The following is a 21,133-nucleotide window of genomic DNA, read 5'->3' on the forward strand; positions in this document are numbered from 1 at the left end:
AGTCACTCTCTGTTCAGCCCTGTTCTCTCTCCCTCTCAGCCCATTTCTCTCATCCCTCTCAGCCCATTTTTATCTCTCTCCCTCTCAGCCATTTCGTCTCCCTCTCAGCCCTTTTCTCTCTCTCCTTCGCTCTGTAATTTCTCTCCTCTCAGCTCTTTGTTTCTCGCTCTCATCCTTCTCTCTCTCTCTCCTTTCCCCTTTCCCCCTTGCTCTCTTCCTCTCGTCGCTCCTCTCTCTCTGCTCTCCTCTCTCAGCCCATTAGTTCTCTTCTCTCACCCATTTCTCTCTCTCGAGCCCTTTTTTTTCTCTCTCTCTCCCTCAGCCCTTTTCCTTCTCTCTCTCCGTCAGGTCCCCGCACACCTCTCTTTCTCCCCTCAGCCGCAAGTTCTTCTCTCGCCTCAGCCCCGCTCTCTCTCTGTTCCCTCAGCCCCCGCTCTCTCTCCTCCCCTCAGCCCCGCACGTCTCTGCTCTCCCTCAGACCCTCCCGCTCAATCCCTCAGACCCTCGTCGTCTCACTCCCTCAGACCCTCTCTCTCACTCCCTCGAAGCCCGCTTCTCTCTCACTCCCTCAAAGCCCCTCACCCAACTCCCTCAGCCCTCATCTGTCCTCCTCAGCCCCTCTCTGTCTCTCCCTCAGCCCCTCTTCTGGGATTCCCGGTCCCCCCCATCCATCCTCGGCCGCGCCCTCCCTCAAAGGGACCGGGACACCCTCCTGTCCGCCGCCCCGCTTCCCTCAGCCCCTCCACCTGTTCACCTCCCTCTGTCCCTCCCTCCCAGCCACCCTCCTGTATTCTCGGCTTCCCCTCCCTTTCAGCCACCCTCTGTCCCGTCCGCTTGAGCCCCTCTGTTTCTCTCTCTCCTCCAGCGCCTCTCTCAGCCTGTCTCCCCTCAGCCTCTCTCCAGCTCGTCACTCCTCTCATCGCTCGTCGTCCCTCTCATCTTCTCCTTCTCATCCTCCTCGGCTCTCATCCTCTCCCTCTCATTCCTCTCTCCCGTGCTATGTTGTGCCAGCCCTGCTTCAGCGCAACCTGATTTAAATAAGTGTAAGAGGGCGCACAAAGACGCCTCACTACCAAGGAACTTATCCTACACAAGTGCACGACCTACACCACACAACTAAAGAGGAAAAGAGGACGCATTAAAGCTGCAGGGCACCAGGGCAGGCTGCTGCGCACGGATGGCGGAGGTCGTCGATGAGTAGAGCCCAGGATGGCATGAGTCAAGTCTGCCAGTTTAATCTAACAAGCTGCGTAATGGACAAGAATAGCAAGACCTCTCGCACTCACATTACAATTAAGACATGTCTGTTAAAATAAGATCTTATGGCCGTTAGATAGCCAATACAAGGTAGGGGTGGAATGTAGGCTGGATTGGGAGAAAGGGTCTTGCAAAAAAACGGCTAATGGATGACTGGGAAACACTGCTCGGAGAAGGAGAGATGAAGATGGAGGAGGAGGTGGAATTGAGGAAAACAGAGGAGAGGAGGAAGAGAGAAGAGCTAAGACATGAAGGCAACACACACCTTCATCTCGCACTGTCAAAATGCACCTAGGAGGGGAAGGCAGAGAGGTTAGAGGGCGGGAGTAGGTAGAGAGACGAGAGAGAGAGAAGAGGTAGACTGAGGAGCAATATAGAAGGATAAACAGATAGGACTTTACAGGAGCGCGAAGGAAGAAAAACAGAGAATAGACAGAGGAGTAAAGGGATGTGAGTAAGAGAGAGAAAGAGGTAGAGAAGGACGAGAGGAAGAGAGAGAGAGAGACGGAGAGAGAAGAAGAGAGAGAGCAGAGGAGAGTGAAGTGTTTTGTCAGAGGATTTGCTGGGTCTTGCTGATGATTGCCATTGCGTGTACCTCGACGGTTTAATTCTGACCAGCTGATGGGGGTAGGAGTCCATCGGCGGCGCCGACACACAGAGCACACACTGTTGTAGATTAACACGAGGGGACTTCTGGGAGTGAGAGAGTGTGATCACCCAGATCGCTTTTGTGATTACTCAGCCTCTCAGGTTTCGTCTCTTCACATTTATCTTCGAGTCTATAATCTCCTCTCTCTCCTCTCTTCCTCCTCGCTCTCTCCTCTCTCTCTCTCTCTCCTCTCTCTCTCTCTCTCTCTCTCTCTCTCTCTCTCTCTCGTCTCTCTCTCTCTTTCTCTCTCTCGCTCTCTCTCTCTCTCTCTCTCTCTTCTCTCTCTCTCTCTCTTCTCCTCTGCCCCTCTCCCTCTCCCCTCTCCCCTCTCCCCTCAGAGAGAGAGTGGCTGAGAGGGAAGACAGAGGCTAAGAAAGAACTAGAGTTCAAAGTTGTATTTTTGGGCGGCAGGTGGTTAGAGCGTTGGGCCAGTAACCGAAAGGTTGCTGGATCGAATCCCCGAGCTGACAATGTAAAAATCTGCCGTTCTGCCCCTGAACAAGGCCGTTAATCCACTGTTCCCCGGGAGGCCGTCATTGTAAATRAGAATTTGTTCTTAACCGACTTGCCTAGTTAAATAAAGTTTACATTTTAGAAAAATCATGTATTGAGAGAAAGCAAAGGCACAGATTGGGAAGGCAAAAAGGACAAGGAAAGTCATAGAGAGAGAAGGAGAAAGAGCATCCAGTGCCTTTTCTTTTATTGTGGTCATTTATTAAGGTCCCATTCCCCCGAGGAGCAGTGAGAGAGAAACAATTCAAATGATCCACGACTAGACGCTGCTGCAGTTAACTGACACTTAAAGGAAAACTCCACTTAAATTATCTTTTTTTTTTCTTCTCATTAGTCCATTGTTGATATAGTCCCAAAATGTTTTGCGTGTAAGTTTTCAAGATATTGCGAAACACGTCATCATGATGATGTGGCCAGTGACACTTTGCTTCTTGAAAACGTGACTGCTGACATGCACAACATTTTGGGACTGAATCAATCTTAATTTTATTTAGCAGATGTTATTGCCGGTGTAGCGAAATGCTTGTGTTTCTAGCTCCAACAGTGCAGTAGTATCTAACAATTCACAACAATACATACAAATCTAAAAGTAAAAGAATGGAATTAAGAAATAAATAGATAATAGGACGAGCAATGTCGGAGTGGCTTTGCTTTCCGGTGGTATGTAATAACACAAAAAAAATAAAAGTTTTGAGCTAAAAATGTAAGAAATAATGAATAAAAWTTGTTGCTTCGGAGCTAAAAGCATCTTACTCCGTATCAACAGTGGATTAATGAAAAAGATACCAAAATATAGTGTATTTTCTTCCTTTAAGGTGTACCCTGGCATCACTGCCATGTATAATTATGTATAATTCTAATTATGTATAATTACACCCACTAGTCTAGTTTACCATTAATACTGTCTGCTTATTGAAAATGACCTCTAGTAGGAAGTTAGAGAGGTTGTATGATGAAGAAAGACTCAAAACTTTCTTGTATGTTTTAGTTTTATGGGGTAATTGTATGGAGTAGACTCCCGAGCGGCGCAGCGGTCTAAGGCACTGCATCTCAGTGCAAGAGGCGTCACTGCAGTCCCTGGTCCGAATGTGTCACATCCGGCCGTAGGGCGGCGCACAATTGGCCCAGCGTCGTCCGGGTTTGGCCCGGGGTAGGCCGTCATTGTAAATAAGAATTTGTTCTAGTTAAAAAGGATTAATAATTTTTAGCAAGTATGAACTTTGATAGTAACTAATGTGAAGCTACCATCTCTCATGCTTCATAATATGTACATAGCATAGATGTGTTGGAATTTCTATGTAGAGAAGTGATTTGCTTAGCTGTTGGCTTAGTCGATGTTCCCTACACAGCTATATCCATATTAACAGTCTGCACTCTGCAGTGTGTCAAACCTGTGTATGTTTAAACCTCAATGTGAAGGGAATGTTTCCACAGCCGTACCTCCGACAGTTAGTTACCCTTGAAGAGCACTCTCCCTGTCCTGTCTGTCCTGCCTGTTTATTGGCTTGAAGAAGGAACACAGCCATTGATTTTCATTACGTTCTCTCCGTGTCTGGCATAAACGACCAGCCCGTCGCCCCTCGCTGTGAATACGCAAATATCACCCTCGCCCTGTGCTTTGCTTCACTGTGCTGCGCCACTGAACTGCAGCACGCCTGCTCCGGGAATGGAGRATGTAATTTTTGAACAACCCCCTCTTCTCCAGTGAGAACAGCATTAGTCCTAACTATTTACTCAGGAAAGTGGGAATAAATGTCCTTTCATGCACTTTGTGCATGACACAAGTAATTTTTCCAACAATTGCTTACAGACGGATTATTTCACTTATAATATACTGTATCACAATTCCAGTGGGTCAGAAGTTTACTTACATTAAGTTGACTTTGCCTTTAAACAGCTTGGAAAATTCCAGAAATTATGTCATGGCTTTAGAAGCTTCTGATAGGCTAATTGGCATAATTTGAGTCAATTGGAGGTATACCTGTGGACGTATTTAAAGGCTTACCTTCAAACTCAGTGCCTCTTTGCTTGACATCATGGGAAAATCAAAGGAAATCAGCCAAGACTTCAGAAAGAAAATTGAACCACAAGTCTGGTTCATCCTTGGGAGCAATTTCCAAATGCCTGAAGGTACCACATTCATCTGTACAAAAAATAGTACACAAGTATAAGCACCATGGGACTACGCAGGCGTCATACCGCTCAGGAAGGAGACGCGTTCTGTCTCCTAGAGATGAACATACTTTTGTGTGAAAAGTGCAAATCAATCCCAGAACAACAGCAAAGGAACTTGCTGGAGGAAACGGGTACAAGATGCTGGAGGAAACGGGTACAAAAGTATTTTTTCCACAGTAAAACGAGTCCTATATTTACATAACCTGAAAGGCCTCTAGCAAGGAAGAAGCCACTGCTCCAAAACCGCCATATTAAAGTCAGACTACGGTTTGCAACTGCACATGGGGACAAAGATCGTACTTTTTGGATAAATGTCCTCTGGTCTGATGAAACACAAATAGAACTGTTTGGTCATAATGACCATCGTTATGTTTGGAGGAAAAAGGGGGATGCTTGCAAGGYGAAGAACACCATCCCAACCATGAAGCACGGGGGTGGCAGCATCATGTTGTGGGGGTGCTTTGCTGCAGGAGGGACTGGTGCACTTCACAAAATACATGGCATCATGAGGGAGGAAAAATATGTTGAAGCAACATCTCAAGTCATCAGTCAGGAAGTTAAAGCTTGGTCGCAAATGGGTCTTCCAAATGGACAATGACCCCAAGCATACTTCCGAAGTTGTGGCAAAATGGCTTAAGGACAACAAAGTCGAGGTATTGGAGTGGCCATCACAAAGCCCTGCCCTCCATCCTATAGAAAATGTGTGGGCAGAACTGAAAAAGCGTGTGCGAGCAAAGAGGCCTACAAACCTGACTCAGTTACACCAGCTTTGTCAGGAGGAATGGGCCAAAATTCACCCAACTTATTGTGGGAGCTTGTGGAAGGCTACCTGAAACGTTTGACCCAATTTAAAGGCAATGCTACCAAATACTAATTGAGTGTATGTAAACTTCTGACCCACTTGGAATGTGATGAAAGAAATAAAAGCTGAAATAAATCATTCTCTCTACTATTATTCTGACATTTCACATTCTTAAAATAAAGTGGTGATCCTAAATGACCTAAGACAGGGAATTTTTACCAGGATTAAATGTCAGGAATTGTGAAAAACTGAGTTTAAATGTGTTTGGCTATGGTGTATGTAAACTTCCGACTTCAACTGTATGCATATGAGTTGACTGGATGTTGAGAGTCTGTGAAGACCAGTATTACTGTAAGCACTTGAACATATTGTCCCATTTCCACTCCTTTAGTTCTTCAGTCTGTTTTAAGAGCTTTAATTGTCTTCCCCTGGATAGCCCTTTAGATGAGGACTATCCAGGGCTATAGACGAGGGCCATCTCAGACTCTCTCTCTCTCACTTTAATTCCCCTCCTTTATTCAGCCCTGTAAAAGCCAGGCCTGGAAATGTAATGAGCGTCTGAAAGAAGGAAGGAGAAAAAGTAAAGGGCAAATTTAACAGGGATTTGTCTTTCAGCTTCTAGTCGATTGTAAATTCTCTGATTGTGACAGAAAATATTTAATATCTTCTTTTTTTTTTTTTTTCTTCGTCTTCTCTCGCTCTGCCAGGCAGCAAGCGTCCAAATTCCCACTCGGAGTGTAGATTTGTCTTCCTATCAAACATAATGTCAAGGTAGAGTAGGCCTAAGTGGAGAGGTGCAGATGGAGGGCACTGGGAGGATGCTACAGTATTATCTTCACTGTCGCTCCACTGCTGCTAACTCCTGATATGTTAGAAAATGTGTTTTGTTGTGTAATTCTCTCTCTCTCTCTTTGCAGGCTGAACCAGAGGGATTCTCTCACTTCCATCTCTACGTGTGTGCTGCTTTCCTGGTACGATGGAGGAAAGCGATTCTGGATGAGAGAGATTTCCAGGTAAGAGAGAGAAGGATGGAAATGTATGTTGTCATGCCTACATCACCTTTTACTGAGGTTCTGGGTGAGAACCCCACTTAATAGTGATGTTTCCATCACTTTATATTTGAAAGAGTGAAGTCTCTGACTCTATTCCCATGTTGCTCTATTTAAGAAATTGTGTCATTTGTGCTTTGGTCATTTGGCCACAGATGGTGCTGTTTAAAAGTAGTGCACTGTTTATACAGGGAATAGAGTGTCATTTGAGACTGTGCCACTAAGTATGAATGTGAGTCCCAGTAGGGCTGAACAGAGTGTGCCAGCCAGTGTCCTCTTCTCCCCCAGCACATCCCAGACCAGCACCACCCTCATCATTAACTACAGGGATCAGGGGTCACATTGGCTGCATTAGTGGGATGACAGCAGCAGCTGCTGCAAGGTGACATTGGCATGAAGCAGGAATCAGACTTTGGGCCCTTTCCCCTAGTTCCTCTCTTCTGTTCTCTCCGTTTCTCTTATTGACGGATGTATCTTCTCTTCCCCTGCGTGCGTCTTCTCTTCTCTCAACCACACTCTGAAGAGTTCTAGGTCAATGGATGCTTCTTCAACTTTAATAAGACCCGTTTCGAAGTTCTCCTTTCCTCTACCTCCTAGTCCCTCATTAACCTTCCTCTCCCTCCTTTTCCCTCCCTCTCTTCCTTCTTCTCTCTCTGTGCAAATTGAATTGAAACTGGTGTGTGGTTGAATATGCAGAGGTTCAGTGGTCCATGTCGCGAGGGGCTCTGTGTGTGTGTGTGCCGGTGTGTGTGTGTGTGCACACGTGTGAGCATGCGCCTGTGTGTATGTGTGTCGCAGTTGATTTATAGTGTTTACAGTGCCCACTGATTTAGTATTATCCCTGCTGCACCGCTGCACCACACACACACAGCTTGGCATGCAGACTGCCACCGACGCGCCCAGAGGCCCTAGCACTCGCATCCATCTATCCTCCTTTCCTCCTCCCCTGGGAGAGAGAGGGGGAAGAGAGGTGGCTCTCTTTTTCTCTGTCTTTATTTCATCCCTCTCTGTACCTCTCCCTCCTTCAGACCAGCAGTGTTCCTCTCTCCTCTCTCTCTCTCTCTCTTTATCCTTTTTCTCTCCCTTTTGCTTTTGCTCTTTTTCATTTGCTCTCTCTACCTCTGTCCATCTCTCTCTCTTTAGCTGAACATACAGTGCATTTGGAAAGTATACAACCCCTTGATTCTTCCACATGTTATGTTACAGCCTTGTTCTAAAATTGATTCAATWGTTTTTTTCCCCTCGTCAATWWAAACACAATACCCCATAATGACACAGCAAAATCAACAAMAAAAAWKRWTTYMMMAMMARKTTGGAACACCTGTATTTGGGATCTCTCTGTACTTTTCTCTGTTCATCTTTGCCTCGATCCTGACTAGTCTCCCAGTCCCTGCTGCTGAAAAACATCCTCACAGCAAGATGGCTGCCACCACCATGCTTCACCGTTGGGATGGATCCAGGTTTCGTCCAGACGTGATGCTTGGCATTCAGGCCAAAGAGTTCAATCTTGGTTTCATCAGACCAGATTCTCATGTTTCTCATGTTCTGACAGTATTTAGTTGCCTTTGGCAAACTCCAAGCGGGCTGTCATGTGCCTTTTACTGGCTTCCGTCTGGCCACTCTACTATAAAGGCCTGATTGGTGGAGTGCTGCAGAGATTGTTGTCCTTGTGGAAGGTTCTGCCATCTCCACAGAGGAACTGTGGAGCTCTCAGAGTGACCATCGGGTTCTTGGTCACCTCCCTGACCAAGGCCCGTTTCCCCTGATTGCTCAGTTTGGCCGAGTGGCCAGCTCAAGGAAAAGTCTTCCATTTAAGACTGATGTATGCCACAGTGTTCTTGGGGACCTTCAATGCTGCAGAAATGTTTTGGTACCCTTCCTCAGATCTGTGCCTCGACACAATCCTGTCTCGGAGCTCTAAGACAATTCCTTCGACCTGATGGCTTGGTTTTTCCTCTGACATTAACTGTCAAATGTGGTAACATATAGACAGGTGTGTACTTTTCCAAATCATGTCCAATCCATTGAATTTACCACAGGTGGACTCCAATCAAGTTCTAGAAACATCTCAAGGCTGATCAATGGAAACATGAGCTCAGTACCTGAGCTCAGTTTCGAGTCTCATAACAAAGGCTCTAAAAACGTATGTAAATAAAGTATTTATGTTTTTAATCTGTAATAAATTTGCAAAAATGTACAACATGTTTTTGCTTTGTCATTATGGGGTATTGTGTGTAGATTGCTGAGGATTTGTATTTATTTAATCATTTTTAGAATAAGGCTGTCACGTAACAAAATGTGGAAAAAGTCCAGGGTTCTGAATACTTTCCGAATGCACTGTGTATATATACAGTCACCACTGATTTACACTCCTACCTTACACCCACTGTGAAACCTCAAGAGAACATCTATACAATTTTGACTGTAGTCCTAAGGGCCATATTCACTTTTCTTCTTACTTAATTCCATACAGTACTGTATGGTTCTACTTGGAAGGGGATGGAGGTTTGGCATTTCCCTCTGGGGATAAGTGTGATACCCTGCAGAGAGAGAGGCATAAAAGAGAGGTATAGGCAGAGAAAAGAGAGAAGTGTGATTATGAGAACTGAAATGAGTGTTCAATCTAAATGTGTGGATTGGCTATACAATGAGTCACCACGGCGACCGTGTCACAGGGTGAGACTTGGGTTAATGCCGCTGTGTGCGTGTGTGCGCGTGTGTGTGTGTCTGTGTGTGCGAGTCCGTGTGTATGTGTTTGAGTCTGTGTGTGTGTGTGTGGCTGACATTCTCCCTGTCAGTGTTCTGTGCCTCCTGCTCTGACTGTTCTTTGACCATCTGCAGCCCTAGCTAGCCAGTCCCCTCCTCTGTACTGACCACTGATGTCTTGTAGGCCAGGCCTATTCTTGGCAGAAAGGCTGGTAATAAGTTTGACCTAATTAGGCAGCCAGGCAGCGGAGAACCAGAACTTGACATTAGACCAGAGCTCCCCTCCCAATCTCAGGTCCATTATTTAGCAGGCAGGCAGGGGAGGACCAGAGACCAGACCTTACCTCCTTCCATCATCCCAGGCCGAGGCCTGCTGTTCAGGCCAACCTGCCTCAAGCAAACCCACCTCAGTAATAGGGCTTTGATCCCCCGAAAAACAATCCTACCTCTGGGCTTCTTCCCTTCAAACTCACATCCAAGACTGGGTCTTTGGCTCCAAGCTAGCTAACCCACCCTAGTCTTTGGCTTTGTCCCTATTAAGTGGCTTTGGCTTTGACCTTTGCCTCCATCAAACCGACCTCAGACTCTAGTTGATAGCCCCAGGAAATCCACCCCACAGTGGGGCTGGTCCCCACCAGCAGCCCACCCACCCAACCTGACCCCAGCCCAGCTCCAGGCCTTGGCACCATCTCCACAGGTTGGCCAGGCCTCAGTCTGCTCCATTACTCCCACACCCAGTCTGTCTCTCTCAGCAGTGACCTTTCGTCTGGGTCTTGTGATTACCATCCAGTACAGTCCATCCAGTACAGACCACACTAACTCACACTATTCTGCTTTCCTCTCACACTACTGTACTCTTCTGGTAGCTCCAGGCTACTCTTGCCCGCATTTTCTGACTGAGTCTCAAATGGTTCTCTTTCCCCAATATAGTGCCGTACTTTCACCAGAGCCCTATGGGCCCTCGTCAAAAGTAGTGCACTATAAAGGGAACGGGATACCATTTGAGACATACACTCTTCCTCTCTCCTCACTGGACTACAGCAAGGCTCAGTATTGATGGAGTAAACACTAGGCCCCCCTGGTAGGGTTTAGGGACTGATTTATAAAAATAAAAAAACAGGCTTCAGTAATCCATTATTCACTGCTTCCTTGTTGTGGGGTTGGATTGGGGGGTCATTCCAATGCAATTCAACTCAATGCAGGACAGAACATTAAATTGACTCAGAGTCTAAAGGGTTATTGCATCCCTCCTCCACCTCCAGTAAACTGAATGACCCATAGAGGAGTTAAGTAATGAGTGCAGTGCATAGTGATGCCATGGCTCTGTTAGGCTGTTAGCTTGGCAAGGCTGTTAGCTTGGCATTACATGGAACCCAAACCGGCGTGCACCATCGTGCATAAATGTATTTTGTACCCCCACACCAAACGCGATCACGACACGCAGGTTAAAATATCAAAACAAGCTCTGAACCAATTATATTCATTTGGGGACAGGTCGAAAAGCATGACACATTTATGGCAATTTAGCTAGCACTTGCACTTGCTAGCTAATTTGTCCTATTTAGCTAGCTTGCTGTTGCTAGCTAATTTATCCTGGGATATAAACATTGAGTTCTTATTTTACCTGAAATGCACAAGGTCCTCTACTCCGCCAATTAATCCACACATAAAACAGTCATCCGAATCATTTCTAGTCACCTCTCCTCCTTCCAGGCTTTTTCTTCTCTTGACTTCATGTTGCGATTGGCAACTTTCATAAATTAGTAGGTGCATTACCACCCCCGACCTATTTCGTCTTTCAGTCACCCACGTGGGTATAACCAATGAGGAGATGGCATGTGGGTACCTGCTTCTATAAACCAATGAGGAGATGGGAGAGGCAGGACTTGCAGCGTGATCTGCGTCAGAAATAGAACAGACTTCTATTTTAGCCCTTGGCAACGCAGACACTCGTTGGCGCACGCGAGCAGCGTGGGTGCACTAATTGAATAACATGTATGTCAAAATGTATTTTGCAGCGCACGCGACGCAAGAGGAGTAGTCAGCCTGTTAGCCTGGGGGGGATAATGACAGCTTCCTGTGGTTCACAGACCTTGTTCTGGTCAGCCACTCTAATCACTGAGTATATTCAAATAGCTCTCAAGAGCACTGCTTGTGACACAAAGTGCATCTGGTTTGTGTGTGGGTGTGCGCACATGCATGTGCAGACACAGAGTTAGTTTTCTTGTCGTGTGTGTTGACAGAGAGTTGAAGAGTTCACCACTCCTCTCCACTGTGTCTGCCATCTGCTCTCCTCTCTCCTCTTTCTCTCCTCTACCCCTCTCGCCACTATCCCCTCCTGGCCCCCCTGCAGTGAGCCACCACAGGCCACAGACAGCCAAATGTCAGAGCCCGCTGGCATGTACTGAGGCCAATATGCAGCAAATGAGCCCTCATTATCTATTTGTTTATCACATAATGGGAAGCCTTTTCTCAGGCTAATGAAACAGACACAAAGGCTGCAGCCCAAAATGGTACCCTATTCCCTTTACTGTTTTTGAACAGGACTCTGGTCAACAGTTGTGCGCTATGTAGGGAATAAGGTGCCATTTGGGATTCATCCAGAGATTGTTTTTCCTTCCAGTCTCTGATTAGCGATTACATTTCCCCTGGCCTCTGGCTTCACAGAAAATTATGTGATGATATATCTTGTCTACAAATCAGGACAGAATCTGGGCCCACCATCTTGTAATGCATCCTGGACATTACCTTAAAGCTAGAATCCTTAATTGGAGAAACTGACATGTCCGTTTGGGATATTACAACAACAAAGAAGTTCCTGCAATCAATGGACACTGTTTTTTTTTTTATTTTTTTTTTTTACCTCTGACATCATCGCACGCGTGATAGAACAGCAGAATATGTGCTTAATATTTTGACCATGCTGCCGGATGCTCCTCTTCTCCGTTGAATCAACAAAACAAAAAGGATAACAAAGGCACTGGGGCGAAATTATCTTTATTGCAGGATAATACCTGTGCTTATACGGCTTATATACAGGCATTACTTAAACAGCAGTTCCTATGCTCATACAGATTCCTTAGAGCATCATTAGCCAGTCTAAAGTCAGCAGTCTACAAGCAATCTAGCGGTAGCTGCTGTCTTAGCTGTCCATTACGTGTCAGATACAGATGTCTTTGTCCTGCCATACACCAGGGGCTGGCTCACCTGACACCTCCCACACACCTTTCCTCCCAGATTAGCCCTGTACAGAACAGAGTCTTAGGCCTCACACACTGCCTCTGTCACCCTCTCTATCTCTGTGTGTCTGTCTCTTACTCTCTTGTGAAAGACACCTGTGATCTTTGTGACCAATCCCTCTGAGTCTGAAACCAGTGTAACACATTTAAATGTGGATAGATGGGATGAGGGAGGAAGAAAATAGAAACAGGTGTAATCAAACTTCCACTGTCTGATTTGATTTAAATTGAGTTTAAACTATAATGGTGAGGGCTTGGAGTTCAGACGATGTCGTGCAGGGGTTGTTGCATGGTTGTTCCAGGGTTTCGGTAATCTGTATCTGTTCACAGTTCTACACCACAGCCCTGGAGCACTTACCCTGATACATACTTACAGTCATCGAGCAATGGCACACACACACATGCACGAGATGGCCCCTGCAGCTCCAGCAGCCAATCAAATGTGTGAAGCAGAAAACTTGGAAGTTATGCACTCTTATTATCGACATCATACATGAGTGCAGGCTTTAATTAAAAAGAGAGGATGTATGGCCATGTAATAACCTGCATGTTAACTCACACGTACAATATCACATTATATAATACATGCCTCACTCACACGGTATCATTCATTCCCTTAATATTAGACTGCAGTTGGCATTAACATTTTCTTTAGTCATCAGGGTGACAATACAAAAACAATAGACAACTCAACATTTACATACACAAATTTCAACAAATATTAATGACCTCACACTTGCTCAGACCCACATGTTCCCACTGTAACCTCACCCATCCTGCCCGTCTCACAGTAACACTTTCTCATTTCTCATCCCATGGACGTCACCAGTGTTTGCAATACTTCATGCCATATAGCTTCGAACTGCACGATTCTGCCTCTTTCTGTAGCCCACATTTTTTTTAGTATTTAGATAATAATGCATTTGATTTATCCACTCTCTTGATTTCCAGTTTTTTAGCAAAAGTTTTTAAAAATGATTGATGACAAAAGTACAGTCAGTCCAACCCATTGGGTATCTCACCGAACCCTCATATGCCATGTCTTAAAATTGATATTGTAATGAATTGATATTGTAAAACAGCCAACTCTCTAACTCCGCCCATAACTTTTGGACTTTATAGCACTGTTAGTTTTAGAGATGACTCTGCCGTTGTGCTGTAAAATTTGTGATTTTTGTCTCTTGTATAAACAATTCTGTACATTAGTTTATACTGGATTAAGCGTACATTTTTGTTAACTGTCATTTAGTTTGTTGTGTTCCAACACTCCAACACACTTATGTGCCAATATCAGTTATTTTTAGGTCTTGGTTCCAATAGTTTAGTTGTATAGGCTTTCTGTAATGTTTTGTGTATCTTATAACTAGTTTGGCGTGTATTAGTTCGTTTTGTGAGGGCTGTGTTTACCAGGTTTATTTGCTTGTTTAAAAACCAGGTTTATTTGCTTGTTTTGGAGATTTCGTTTTCAAATAACCGAAAGTGAGCGGTTGTAATCTGAATTATGGGAAAAAGGCCATTATTGAACACGGGGTGAGACATTCTTACTAATTTGTAAATAAATCCAATTTGTATTTTAGAATAATTTATTTCTGTTTTTAGAGGAAGAGAAACCAAAAGCCCACCGTGCCTAATTTTCGAAAATCTTCAGGCAACATGTCAAGTGTAATTCCCCCATTGCATTTACCCAAGTTCTCTGTTAACTCCAGGACCACCGACAGTTTTTGCCTGATGCAGGACTCTTGTGCAGAGAAGAAAGACTCTCAGACTGAAAATGCCTCCATTAATTTACGAAAAGTCAATTTGTGCCACAGTTTAGCCTTTCTAGGACACACGTTCCGCTAGCGGAACCCCTGACAACATTCCGCTGAAAAGGCAGCGCGGGAAATTCAAAACTATTTTGGGGAAATATGTAACTTTCACACATTAACAAGTCCAATACAGGAAATGAAAGATAAACATCTTGTTAATCTACCCATCGTGTCCGATTTAAAAAAAGCTTTACAGTGAAAACACAACATATGATTATGTTAGATCACCGCCAAGTCCAAAAAACACACAGCCATTTTCCCAGCCAAAGATAGGAGTCACAAAAAGCAGAAATAGAGATAAAATGTATCACTAATCTTTGATGATCTTCATCAGATGACACTCATAGGACATCATGTTACACAATACATGTATGTTTTGTGCGATAATGTGCATATTTATATCCAAAAATCTCAGTTTACATTGGCGCCATGTTCAGAAATGCCTCAAATATCCGGAGAAATTGCAGAGAGCCACATCAAATAACAGAAATACTCATCATACACTTTGATGAAAGATACATGTTTTACATAGAATTAAAGATACACTTGTTCTTAATGCAACCGCTGTGTCAGATTTTTTTTAAACTTTACGGAAAAAGCACACCATGCAATAATCTGAGACGGCGCTCAGATAGAAACAACATTTCTCCGCCATGTTGGAGTCAACAGAAATACGAAATTACATGATAAATATTCCCTTATCTTTGATGATCTTCATCAGAATGCACTCCCAGGAATCCTAGTTCCACAATAAATTGTTGTTTTGTTCGATAATGTCCATTATTTATGTCCAAGTAGCTACTTTTGTTAGCACGTTTAGTACGCATATCCAAAACGCTCGTGCAGGTCCAGGCGAACGTCGGACAAAAACTTCAAAAAGTTATAATACAGGTCGAATAAACTTGTCAAACTAAGTATAGAATCAATCTTTAGGATGTTGTTATCATAAATATTCAATAACATTCCAACCGGAGAATTCCTTTGTGTCTATAGAAGTAATGGAACGCAAGTCGATATCATGTGGAATGCGCGTGACCAGGACCTGGCTCTCTGCCAGACCACTGACTCAAACAGCTCCCATCCGGGACGTTCTACAGACTGTTGACATCTAGTGGAAGGCGTAGGAAGTGCAAACAGATCCATATCCCACTGCAATTTCAATAGGCGATGAGTTGAAAATCGATCAGCCTCAGAATTCTCACTTCCTGTTTGGATTTTTTCTCAGTTTTAGAAACTTCAGAGTGTTTTATATCCAATAGTAATAATACTATGCATATATTAGCATCTGGGACAGAGTAGGAGGCAGTTCACTCTGGGCACGCTATTCATCCAAAGTGAAAATGCTGCCCCCTATCCCTAAAAAGTTAGACTACCGAAAGAGCAGCGTTCCTACTCCCCCTTGTGATAGTGTGGTGCAATGACAGAATGCCACCGTCTACCACAGAATGCCACCGTCGCGGCATAAGCTCATAACTTTTAAAGGAAGAACCACTGTAGTATGCTTTATTTGAGTTTAACCTCTAGTTTTTGGCTCTCTTCAAAAGTAAAAGATCATTTTACTGCTTAAGTTAAATTATATTTTCTTCTTTACCTTGTAAAGATTTTCTATGGGCTTTTTCTAAGATAGTGATTTATTTATTTTTCTTACATTTTAATTTCTAACTCAGATTGAACTTTTTCAGAATATGAAATTATCATTCCCTAATGTATGCCTTAAAAGCATCCCAAATTATATGGCTGGTGGGGCTCTACTTGGGGAGAGTAGGTTCACCGACACACTGAATTGAGGTGAGTGGAGGCATCACACTTACTTCAGGGAAGTGTCTGATGCCCTCCTAGACCCCTAATAGGCAGTGTAATGAAACAATAGAGACAGAAAAACAACAAAACAGTGAGAAAATAATCATTTTGTAAGTAATTAAATGAGAAGAAAAAGGGTTCGATTGGTTAAGCAGGTAAACGACTAAGTGGAAACTAGCAGGCAGAACCTTCTCTGAAAATGTTCTCTACTGATCCACCTCAGGTGGTTGGGAACCGTTGCGACTGTAACTGGCATCCCGCTCTGTCTGCCTCAAACTTGACACCAACTCTCTCTCTATCACACTCACACACACACCAACTCTCTCTCTCTCTTTCTGTCTCTGTCTGTTTCTCTCTCACTTGTCTCTCTCGATGTCTCTCGCTGTCTCTCTCTCTCGCTGTCTCTCTCTCTCTCGCTGTCTCTCTCTCTCTCACTGTCTCTCGCTGTCTCTCTCTCTCGCTGTCTCTCGCTGTCTCTCGCTGTCTCTCTCTCTCGCTGTCTCTTGCTGTCTCTCTCTCTCGCTGTCTCTCGCTGTCTCTCTCTCTCGCTGTCTCTCGCTGTCTCTCTCTCTCGCTGTCTCTCTCTGTCTCTCTTTCTCTCTCTCTCTCTTTCGCTGTTTTTTCTTTTTTTTCTCTTTCTCTGTTTTTTTCTTTCCCTCTTTTTTCCTCTCCCCGTCTCTGCATCCTTCTCTTTCTTTTGTTGTTACTTCCTTTTTTTGTTGTTGTTTTCTTTGGTCCTTCTCTCTTTTTTCTTTTTTTCCGTACTCACCCTCCCTCCCCCCCCCCCCCCCCCCCCACACACACACTCAATGTGTTGTTCAGGGCTCTGGAAGAATTGCAGAGTGCCTGAGGTGCTGTTTTCAGAAGGCTGAAGCACTCACTGCCATTCTACATTACCACCATACCCCTAGATACTCCAAAAACATTGACTAAGAGTTTGGCTCTAACTGGCTCACAGTAGTGCCATGCTAGAACTCTTGATCCGTCCAACACTGTGGCCTGTAGCTGTATCAAGGGATAAAGTGCACAATCATGTTTTGTAAAGAATTACGAGCATTCACAAAGATGATGTCAAGGCTATCATATCAAATTATACTCAATGGTGCCTTTCCATTTGGACCAGTCAGCTAGTGACAAAAGGTCAAGTGGGCAGAAGAGTGGAGAGCCTGTTATGTTTCTTTCCTAGAATTCATCAAATTTAATTGAGGACCAAATGTTTCATGTAGCATGAATAGCAATGGCTTCGATACAGCCGCCATGCCATTTCTCTGTGATTGCATTACTATCTGGTATTGAATAAATGCTGGGAACATCATTTGGAAAGTTAATTCCGGCCTGACTGGGATGTACACACAAAACTATTTGTTTGGTGTAAATCAAAGATCACAATGTCACTGTGGGAGACAGACGTGGGCACACACACACACAAACACTCTTAGCAGAGAGAGAGAAAATAGTTAGACTATGTGTACTGAGTGTATAATTCTATACTATATCAATATCAGTGCTACTTCAATGTCTGTAGGCCTATACTTTTGAGTGTACACAGTGCCTTCATAAAGTATTCMCACCCCTTTTTACACATTTTGTTGTGTTACAGCCTGAATTTAAAAATGATTAAATAGAGATTTTGTGTCACTGGTGTACACAAAAAACCCATAATGTCAAAGTGGAATCATGTTTTTACAAATCTTTACAAATTAATCAAAAATGTAAAGCTCTGTGTCTTGAGTCAATAAGTATTCAACCCCTTTGTTATGGCAAGCCTAAATAAGTTCAGGATTTATGATTTATGTCTGTGTTATGTTTGGTGCAAATCCAGACCAACACATCCCTGAGTACCACTCTTCATATTTTCAAGCATGGTGGTGGCTTCTTCATGTTATGTGTATGCTTGTCATCAGCAACAACTATGGATTTTTTTTGTTGCTGATTAAAAATAAATGTAATAGAGCTAAGCACAGGCAAAATCCTAGAGGAAAAGCTGGTTCAGTCTGCTTTCCAACAGACACTGGGAGAAAAATGTACCATTTAGTAAGACAATATCCTAACACACAAGGCCAAATCTACACTGGAGTTGTTTACCAAGACAACATTGAATGGTCCGGAGTGGCCTAGTTACAGTTTTGACTTAAATTGGACTGAAAATCTATGGCAAGACTTGAAAATGGCTGTCTAGCAATGATCAACAACCAACTTGACAAAGCTTGAAGAATTAAAACAAATAATAATGTGCAAGTATTGTACAATCCCGGTGTGCAAAGAGACTTACCCAGAAAGACACAACTGTAATCGCTGCCAAAGGGGATTCTAACATGTATTGACTCAAGTGTGAGAATACTAATGTAAATGAGATTTTCTGTATTTAATTTTCAATAAATTTGCTAACAATTCTAAAAACATGTTATTACTTTGTCATTATGGGGTATTGTGTGTAGATGGGTGGGGGGAAAAATCTATTTAATCAATTTTGACAACACAACAAAATGTGGAAAAAGTCAAAGGCTATGACTACTTTCTGAAGGCACTGTTTACTCTGTTTGGATGGTATAGACATATCAAAGCAATATTAATCTCTGTAAATCCTATTGAGTGTACATACCCTGGGTGGTATAGAAATGCCACTGTTATTTCAATTTCTGTATATCCTTTTTTAGTGTACTCTGAAACCATGGTATAGAAATGCCAGAGCTATTTCAATGTGTACAGTTGAAGTCGGAAGTTTACATACACTTAGGTTGGAGTCATTAAAACTTGTTTTTCAACCACTCCACAAATGTCTTGTTAACAAACCATAGTTTTGGCAAGTTGGATAGGACATCTACTTTGTGCATGACACAAGTCATTTTTACAACAATTGTTTAAAAGATAGATTTTTTCACTTATAATTCACTGTATCACAATTCCAGTGGGTCAGAAGTTTACATACACTAAGTTGAGTGTGGCTTTAAACAGCTTGGAAAATTCCAGAAAATGATGTCATGGCTTTAGAAGCTTCTGATAGGCTAATTGACATCATTTGAGTCAATTGGAGTTGTACCTGTGGATGTATTTCAAGGCCTACCTTCAAACTCAGTGCCTCTTTGTTTGACATCATGGGAAAATAAAAAAAAATCTGCCAAGACCTCAGAAAAAAATTGTAGACCTTCACAAGTCTGTTTCATCCTTGGGAGCAATTTCCAAATGCCTGAAGGTACCACATTCATCTGTACAAACAATAGTACGCAAGTAGAAACACCATTGGACCACACAGCCGTCATACCGCTCAGGAAGGAGACTCGTTCTGTCTCCTAGAGATGAAAGTACTTTGTTGCGAAAAGTGCAAATCAATCACAGAACAACAGCAAAGGACCTTGTGAAGATGCTGGAGGAAACGGGTACAAAAGTATCTATATGCACAGTAAAACGAGTCCTGTATCAACATAACCTGAAAGGCCGCTCAGCAAGGAAGAAGCCACTGCTCCAAAACCACCATAAAAAAGCCAGACTACGGTTTGCAACTGCACATGGGGACAAAGATCGTACTTTTTGGAGAAATGTCCTCTGGTATGATGAAACAAAAATAGAACTGTTTGGCCATAATGACCATCTTTATGTTTGGAGGAAAAAGGGGGAAGCTTGCAAGCTGAAGAACACCATCCCAACCGTGAAGGACGGGGGTGGCAGCATGATGTTGTTGGTGGTGCTTTGCTGCAGGAAGGACTGGTGCACTTCACAGTCAGGAAGTTAAAGTTTGGTCACAAATGGGTCTTCCAAATGGACAATGACCCCAAGCATACTTCCAAAGTTGTGGCAAAATGGCTTAAGGACAACAAAGTCAAGGTAATGGAGTGGCCATAGCAAAGCCCTGACCTCATTCCCATAGAAAATATGTGGGCAGAACTGAAAAAGCGTGGGCGAGCAAGGAGGCCTACAAACCTGACTCAGTTACACCTGCTCTGTCAGGAGGAATGGGCCAAAATTCACCCAACTTATTGTGGGAAGCTTGTGGAAGGCTACATGAAACGTTTCACCCAAGTTAAACATTTAAAGGCAATGCTACCAAATACTAATTGAGTGTATGTAAACTTCTGACCTACTGGGAATGTGATGAAAGAAATAAAAGCTGAAATAAATCATTCTCTCTACTATTATTATGACATTTCACATTCTTAAACTAAAGTGGTGTTCCTAACTGAACTAAGACAGGGAATTTTTACTCTGATTAAATGTCAAGAATTGTGAAATACTGAGTTTAAATGTATTTGGCTAAGGTGTTTGTAAACTTCTGACTTCAACTGTATATCTTTTTAAGTGTATACTCTCTCCGGGTGGTATAGAAAAGCCAGTGCTATGGTACTTCAATCTCTGTATCATATTGTCGAGAACCGTGCGATATGGTTGTGATGGCAGCAACATATGAGGCAGTCACACTCCCAACCTGTTCTATCACAACTACCATGAGAGACATATATCTTAATCATGCAGAAATTTACACCTCCTCATCTCTGTGTAGAGGTCTTAATAGACTCACAGCCTTAACTCACAACAGCCAGTATCTAAATGACAAGCATCCGATGCGCTCCACACATCAATCTCTACTCCCAAAATACATTTGGGGAATTTGTTTACATACAAAAGCCTACATTCAATCAAGGGCAAAAAAAAAATCTAAGAAATGAAATTTAAAATACTCACCACCCCACCCAATTTCAATCTCTAAAAGTCTGGCAAGTGCCAATCGAGTTATAGGCCTAGTATGTGTACAAATTCTCAAAAAAAAGGAGCATCATTTCCATTTCTTTTGGGAGTAGAGATTGATGTGTGGAGCGTGTCGGATGCTTGTCGTTTAGCTGCTGGCTGTTGTGAGTTATGGCTGTGAGTCTATTAAGACCTCTACACTGAGAGATGAGAAGGTGTAAACTTCTGCCTGATTAATACAATGCCCCCACCATTCATCAAAATAACATGCAATTTTGTCCAAACTTTGGCTGTGAGTGGAAACTCATTTAAACTGAGTGTAGCTTGTTGAATCACCGCGCGAGTGGTTTGGTGTAGTTGTAGCACGCACGCACGCACGCTCGCTCGCTCACTCACTCACTCACTCACTCACTCACTCACTCACTCACTCACTCACTCACACGGAGGGAGAGAGG

At 43.4% G+C, this 21,133-nt stretch overlaps 1 protein-coding gene across 2 annotated transcripts in view; it reads left to right on the plus strand.

Moving 5' to 3' along the window:
• The window catches only part of LOC111951281 (TBC1 domain family member 22B), a 205,656-nt gene that overhangs the window by 173,973 nt on the left and 10,550 nt on the right, over positions 1-21,133 (plus strand). For both annotated transcript variants that reach the window (XM_023969344.2, XM_023969338.2), the window contains exon 13: positions 6,314-6,409. In XM_023969344.2, coding sequence (XP_023825112.1) covers positions 6,314-6,409 — 96 coding nt within the window. The remainder of the gene's footprint in view (positions 1-6,313; positions 6,410-21,133) is intronic.

This window comes from Salvelinus sp. IW2-2015, linkage group LG3, assembly GCF_002910315.2.
Source record: "Salvelinus sp. IW2-2015 linkage group LG3, ASM291031v2, whole genome shotgun sequence".
NCBI classification, from domain to species: Eukaryota; Metazoa; Chordata; class Actinopteri; order Salmoniformes; family Salmonidae; genus Salvelinus; species Salvelinus sp. IW2-2015.